This window comes from Colobus angolensis, unplaced genomic scaffold, assembly GCF_000951035.1.
Source record: "Colobus angolensis palliatus isolate OR3802 unplaced genomic scaffold, Cang.pa_1.0 Scaffold21, whole genome shotgun sequence".
In the NCBI taxonomy this organism is placed as follows: Eukaryota; Metazoa; Chordata; class Mammalia; order Primates; family Cercopithecidae; genus Colobus; species Colobus angolensis.
The window spans coordinates 3,720,097-3,726,519 of record NW_012115266.1 but is presented as its reverse complement, the minus strand read 5'-3'; the positions used below and the strand labels follow the sequence as shown (position 1 = coordinate 3,726,519).

At 57.7% G+C, this 6,423-nt stretch overlaps 1 protein-coding gene across 3 annotated transcripts in view; it reads right to left on the bottom strand.

The window, feature by feature from the left end:
- The window catches only part of SLC29A2 (solute carrier family 29 (equilibrative nucleoside transporter), member 2), a 9,695-nt gene that overhangs the window by 2,463 nt on the left and 809 nt on the right, over positions 1-6,423 (bottom strand). The window contains exons 3-12 of one of the 3 annotated variants that reach the window (XM_011942431.1): positions 6,270-6,318; positions 5,940-6,021; positions 4,380-4,543; positions 4,087-4,226; positions 3,579-3,713; positions 2,829-2,926; positions 2,521-2,605; positions 1,485-1,618; positions 1,178-1,283; positions 988-1,073 (exon numbers count right to left, since the gene is read on the bottom strand). In XM_011942431.1, the coding sequence (XP_011797821.1) occupies positions 988-1,073; positions 1,178-1,283; positions 1,485-1,618; positions 2,521-2,605; positions 2,829-2,926; positions 3,579-3,713; positions 4,087-4,226; positions 4,380-4,543; positions 5,940-6,021; positions 6,270-6,298 (1,059 nt within the window). In that variant the 5' untranslated portion in view covers positions 6,299-6,318. Of the gene's footprint in view, positions 1-987; positions 1,074-1,177; positions 1,284-1,484; positions 1,619-2,520; positions 2,606-2,828; positions 2,927-3,578; positions 3,714-4,086; positions 4,227-4,379; positions 4,544-5,939; positions 6,022-6,269; positions 6,418-6,423 lie in introns of those variants that run through there. The other 2 variants (XM_011942430.1, XM_011942432.1) reach the window with 2 other exon arrangements.

The window sequence follows — 6,423 nt, the reverse complement described above, 5'->3', positions numbered from 1 at the left end:
TTTTTTTTTTTTTTTGAGACACAGTCTCGCTCTGTCTCCCAGGCTGGAGAGCAGTGGTGCGATCTCGGCTCACTGCAGCTTCTGCCTCCCTGGGATTACAGGCATGTACCACCATGCCTAGTTAATTGTTATCTTTTTAGTAGATACGGGGTTTCACCATGTTGGCCAGGCTGGCCTCGAACTCCTGACCTCGTGATCCACCCACCTCGGCCTCCCAAAGTGCCGGGATTACAGGCGTTGAGCCACCGCCTCTGGCCCCAGAGTGCTAGGATTATAGGCATGAGCCACCACACCTGGCCCACCCATAGGATAGACCCATCTGTCATCCCGTGACCTCCTCTGACCTGACCTACCCTGTGAGCCAGTGAGGGAGGACCCAGCGTTGGGGCCTGGGCCAAGGCCACCCAGCAATCAGGGACCCGCCTGGGGCTCACCTCTGCCTCTCCCAGGCTCTAGCTTGTGCTCTCCACAGCATTTACAGTTTACATACTCGATTCCTCAGAGCATCCCCTGGTGGTTCCCAGAACCCCCTGGGGGCAGATGGGGTTTCTGAGTGGGATCAGAAGCTGTAGATCAGCTCCTGTTCTGACTTGGATGAGACCAGCTCCTCTTTCACCTGCTTTATGTATTGTCTCTTTGGAAGATTTCATTTAAAGACACAGCACCATGGCTAAAACCAACCCCAAAACTAAGACTCTTGCTCAGTCCATCACCTGGTGCAGGAACCTCCATGTAACCTTCTCTGAGCAGCGAAGGCTGCATGCTGGGGACACAGAGGTCAGCTGGATGTGACTTTTGCTTTCAAGGAGCTCTCAGTGCAAGCCCTGGCCTGCACGCCTCCAGGGCCCAGGCGCTCCCTGCCGCTTGGCCAGTGGTTCCACTGCCAGGCCACTTGGACTACCGGAAAATCACCTCCATGCTCTTTCAAGACCTCAGATCCCAAACTGCTTCCTAAAACATTGGATCACCCAGCCCTGGTGTGCTTACCCACAGGAAGTAAGAGGTCAGGCTCCGTCCCAGCCAGTCCATGATGTTGAAGAGGAGGAAGCAGCAGATGGGGTTGAAGAACTGACCTGGGAGGGAAAGGGCTGCAGCTCATACTGGTCCCCAATTCCCCTCTCCCGTCCTCTCCCCTTTGTACCCCCCGCCCTGCTGTCTTCTCCACTCCGACACTCACTCCACTTCCCGGGACTGGTGGAGCTGGTCACCATAGCTGTGATGGCGGGGAAGACGGACAGGGTGACTGTGAAGACCAACACAAGGCACAGCGCTGTCAGCCAGATCTAGGAGCCAGAGGCAGGGGTGTGAGCAGGCAGGGCAGTCCCAGGGCCCCACCCTCTTGCCCAAGCCCCATCTGGGAGCAGGACACTTGGGGCCTGGCCCAGCTGTGTCCCTGACCCACTATGACCCTATGACCTTGGGGGAGACAATGTGAGCCCCATTCTTCCCCCGGGATGGTGGTTGGGGCTATATCCAAGTCAAACCTTCTGGAAGACAACGAAGACTGAAGGTTTTCCTGGCTTCTGGGGCTCATCTGGCTCTGATTCCGGCTCCTTCTCCAGGTCAAGATCCAGGGTCAGAGCTACCTTCTGGGGACTATTGGGAATCCTGTTCTCATCTGGGGGGAGGGGGGAGGGGGGGAGTGGTCATGCTTATGACCCAGGTTTCCCAACAGCCAGGCCCAATGAAGGGAGATTCCCAGCAGTTAAAACAAGTGATCCTCAGCTGGGCATGGTAGTTCACGCCAGTAATCCCCACACTTTGGGAGGCCGAGGTGGGCAGACTGCTTGAGCTCAGGAGTTTGAGACCAGCCTGGGCAACATGGTAAATCCCCATCTCCACAAAAATACAAAAATTAGCCGGGCATGGCAGCCTGCACCTATAGTCCCAGCTACTTGGGAGACTGAGGCGGATCACTTGAGCCCAGGAAGTCGAGGCTGCAGTTGAGTTATGATTGCGCTACAGTGCAGCCCAGGTGACAGAGATGCTGCCTCAAAATAACAACAAACCGCACCCCCTTTCCCCCGCCCCCCCCAAAAAAACAAGTGCCCTTCCTCCAGCCCAGGCTGCAGGCGAAGCGAATTCATGATGGAAACACGCATAGCTACCAGGAAGCGCATGCATGGGTCGGGCGATGAGCAAAGCACCTTAGATGGATTATCTCATTACCGTTGCTTTACAAATGACACACTGAGGTTCAGAGGGGTGCAGTGGCTAAGTGGTTTGTCTCAGGCCACACAGCTGAGACGTTGTGAAAGCAGTACTCAAATTCAGAGGTCTTTGGATCCAAAGTTTGCATGCATGGAAGCTCTATTGCCTCCCCATTTTATAGAGGTGGAAACTGAGGCCCAAACAACAGCAGGGATGACTAATCCTACCAACTTCTCTTCATGATCTTCCCGTTTGCAGAAGGCTACTAGGGGTGGGCTCTGGCTGGGAACAGAGGGAACAGCTTCCCAGGGGAGGTGGCTCTAGCTTCCTCTGCATCTCCCACCTTCCCAGGAGGGTCTCAGGGCTTACCAGACTGGAGGAGCTCAGCTTTGGTCTCCAGCTCCTGAGCCTGGGCCTGGGACGGTTTATTGGCCAGGTAGTAGCGGGCAAACTTCTGCAGAAGGACAGGAAAGTGTTGGGCCTGCCTGGCTTGCCTGAGGTGTCTGGATCCCTGCCCACATCACTGGCCTGGAGGCTGGGGTCCCTCAGTGTCTTCTCTGGGGGTCAGGGCTGAGGCCAGGTCTCCTCCACCTCCCCTGGCCTCTCTCAGGGTCTCAGACTCAGGACTCTATCCAAGATGCTTTGAGGTGGGGCCTCGAGCCCAACAGCAGGCTCACCAGGTGAGGCAGGCTCAGGTAACACATGATGGACATGAGGATGCCCACACAGGGCGTGATAAAGTACCCCAGGGCGGAGGTCTGGGCGTCCATGCCACCTGCGGAGAAACTTCAGCTGCAGAAGAGGCACCTGGTCCCACCGGCTCCCACGGGGCTTCCAACTCTTGTCCCACTTCCCATTGTGCACTTCTCAGACCCACTCCCAGCCTCCCTTCACTGAAAATGGGAATCTTGTACAGGGCCCCAGAGCAGCCCTGCCCTTCTCCCACTTTCCCCTACATGTCATTTTTGTTGAGCACGTACTATGTGCCAGGAGCCTTCTCTTATTGCATGCTCATTATAATCTGAGCAGGGAGCTAGAACGATCACGTAGGTGGGGAAACTAGCACAGAGGGGTGACAAGCCTTGTCCAGTGCCCCTAGCTGGTAAGCGGTGAAGCAGATTCAAATCCAAGACTTTGAATCCCAAACCCATCCCCTCATCCTTCAACTTCAACCTGCTGCTGCATGCCAGTACTGGCCCCAGGAATCCTGCCCCTGTCCCTGAGTTAACCCAGTCCTCGTTTGTTTATTACTCCTCACTGCAGGGCCCATGAGCCCCACTCCCTAGCCCCAGACCCAATCCCCATTTCCATATCACCCTCTTACCTCCATCTTCACCCGGAACCCAGGTGTCTTGCTCTCACATGCCCTCTCCATTCCCCAAACCTCAGAGGCCGCCCCAGCCCTTCAGCCACCCAAGTGCACTCACTGGCCATGGACAGGAGCATGGCAAGGGCAGCAAAGATCCCAGCCAGGCCCTGGCCGCTGAGGAAGAGAGTGCTGTAGGTGGAGGGCATGGTGCCCAGCTGCCCGAAGAGGCTGCCCTGTAGGACTGCACTGAAGGCTGTGGAAGACAGGGATGGGGGCTGCTGCTCAACTAGGCACGACTCAGGGGCTCCCTGGAGGAGGTGTCGGCAGGATGCACAGGGGACTCTGGTTGCACAGGTGTGAGCTTCCCTAGGGACTCTGGGGCAACACCCGCCAGTCAGTCCTTTTCTGAAGTGCAGCCATTGGTCTGTGGGGCTGTCAACCAGGAAGCCTGCTCCTAGGTCACCGGACAAGTGACTCTTCCCCTCCCTCTGGGCCTCAGTTTCTTCACCAGGGATATGAGTGACCATGATGCTGGCTTCCCTTCTCAGATATGCTGGGCCCTTTCAGTGATGAGGCCAGGCTGAAGCCCTGCATGGGCTGGCTGGGGAGGGGGTGAAGGTGCTCACAGTTGATGAAGCAGACAGAGGCCATGGTGATGGAGAAGAAGGGTCCGGGGCTCATGTCCACCTTGACCAATGCTGCCGTCAGGGCAAAGAGCAGCAGTATGGCCAGCAGGCTGCCCAGAATGCGCACCATCTCCGGGACGCTGCTCAGAAGGGGGCAGAGTGGATCAGTGGCGCCCAGGCCAGAGGAGGCTGAGGAAGGGCTGGGCAGTAGGGCTGGGGGATGGGGGATGCGGGGGAAGGCCTCAATGAAGCTGCGTCGGCAGGGGACACATGAGCCAGGGCAGGCCTCTCACCACTGGTACAGGAAGGAGTTGAGAAGGGTGAAGAGCAGCAGGGGCAGCTGGGACAGCAGCGTCACCCAGTTGTTGAAGTTGAAGGCATCCTCAGGGCCTGTGTGGTTGGTGCTCAGGATCCTGGTTGTGCTGTTGCTGGCCCCGGCCAGTCGCGCCTGGAAGTACTGCCAGGTGGGGAGGTGACGGAGGGTCAGCACCTCTCAGCCTTACCCCACTGCCTTCCCCCTCACTTGTGATTGCTTTCTACTGTCTGCGGGGACTTGTCTGCCATGTCCTTGTTCTGTCCCCAGCGCCTGGCACACAGTCGGAGCTCCATGAATGTGCACTGAGTTAAATGGCTAAAGTCTGAGACACAGCCCAAGCATTAACAGCCCCCAGCACGAGCCTCCATCCAGCCTTGGACAGCCGCTTCTCTTCAGTGCCCAGGTTCCAGCCCCCATCCCCACTCGTGCAGCAGCTGCTAGATTCATCCATTCCAGGGGTATTTATTGAGCGCCTACTGTCAGCCAGGCTTTGGCCTAGGTGCTGACCAACTGCATTCTCTCTAGAGTACATAGCCTGCCACTCCTCTGCTTAACCTCCTCACTCCTCAACACCCTGCGTCATGCCTACCTATTGCCTGCAGGGCAAAGCCCCAAATAGAACAGCCCTTCAGAATCAGATCCCAGTCTCCCTTTGTGCCCCATCTTCTGCTCCATCCAGCTAAGCTCCAGGCAGCCCTGGCTCTGGATCTCTCTCTAAACAGGCTGATTCTGTCTCGCCTGTTTGCCTTGGGCGTGGCTGTCACCTCCGCCTGGAATGTCCTACTGACCACACCCCCCCATATGCACTCTGCCTACCCTACTCCCAATTTACAAATCTCTTCCATGAAGCAGAAGAAACTTTCTCCATCCCCTGGGGACCCACTGCACTCTGCTGCAAGCCTGGAATGTCGCGCATCATGTTACATTATTAATAGCTCTTTGGCCCCTCTTGCTCTCAAGACCAGGGGCTGATTCATCTCTGGGTTTCCAGGGCCCAGCACAGAGCCAGTATCCAAGAGGCATTTGCAAAGTTGTTGCAGTGAATACAGATGAATAACCCGGTCCCAAAGACAACGCAAACCCCACATTTCTGCCTTCCCTGAAGACACTCCCTGCTGTTTCCTCCTGTGTCCCCAGTGCCTTCTCCACAGTAGGTGCACATTAAACGTTTGTTGAATGAATGAGTGAAATTCATGGTATTTCAAAGAAAATCAAAAGTTCGATAACCGACTTTTGGGGTGACTGACTCAGGAATAACGACACATAGAGGAGGTGGGTGGGCAGCGCCTTTGCTCATTCCAGACCCTGCGGGCTGGTGGCCTTGGCCCTCTGAGATGTGGGCATTCCTGAAGTTCTGCTTTCCTAGTCATGCGGGAAGCATTCCCCTGTCTGTGGCTCCGAGCTTCAGCCCATAAATGAGCTCAACGAGGGGTCACAGGTGCGCGGTGAGGAAATGCCCGGTAAACCTCATCCCAAAGGGCTGGAGGGAGGGGTGCTGGCTGTGGCCACGAGGCTGCCACGCCGCCAGGAGTCTCACCGGGATGGCGGTGATGAAGAAGTTCCAGGGAAGGAGGGTGCCCAGCCCCAGGATGAAGAAGCTGATCCCGACCAGGTGGTAGCTGTGGGGATCGGTGGGAAGGTCACCCCGAGGACGCACCCGCCTCCGCGGGCCCTCCCGCCTCCCAGGCCGCCCCCTCCGGAGCGGACTACAACCCCCATCACCCCGGCTCCGGCGGCAGAGGGAGTCGGCTGATGGGAATTGTAGTTCGATCCGGTCTTCTCTGCGCCTCGTAGCGCCTCCAGGGAGCGGGTCTGCAACGCCCCCGGTCACTTGGGTCCCGGTCCGCACCCACCCGGGCCCACTCACCTGTCCCGCGGGGCGTCTCCTCGCGCCATGGCCGTCGCGGCGGATGCGCCTGGGGTGAAAGGAACAGAGAAGCCCCACCAGCACCAGCGCTGGGGCGGAGGGCCGCAGCACCGCTGGGGCAGGGGCGGGTCTCCCCAGATCCGGGTGCAGGGCG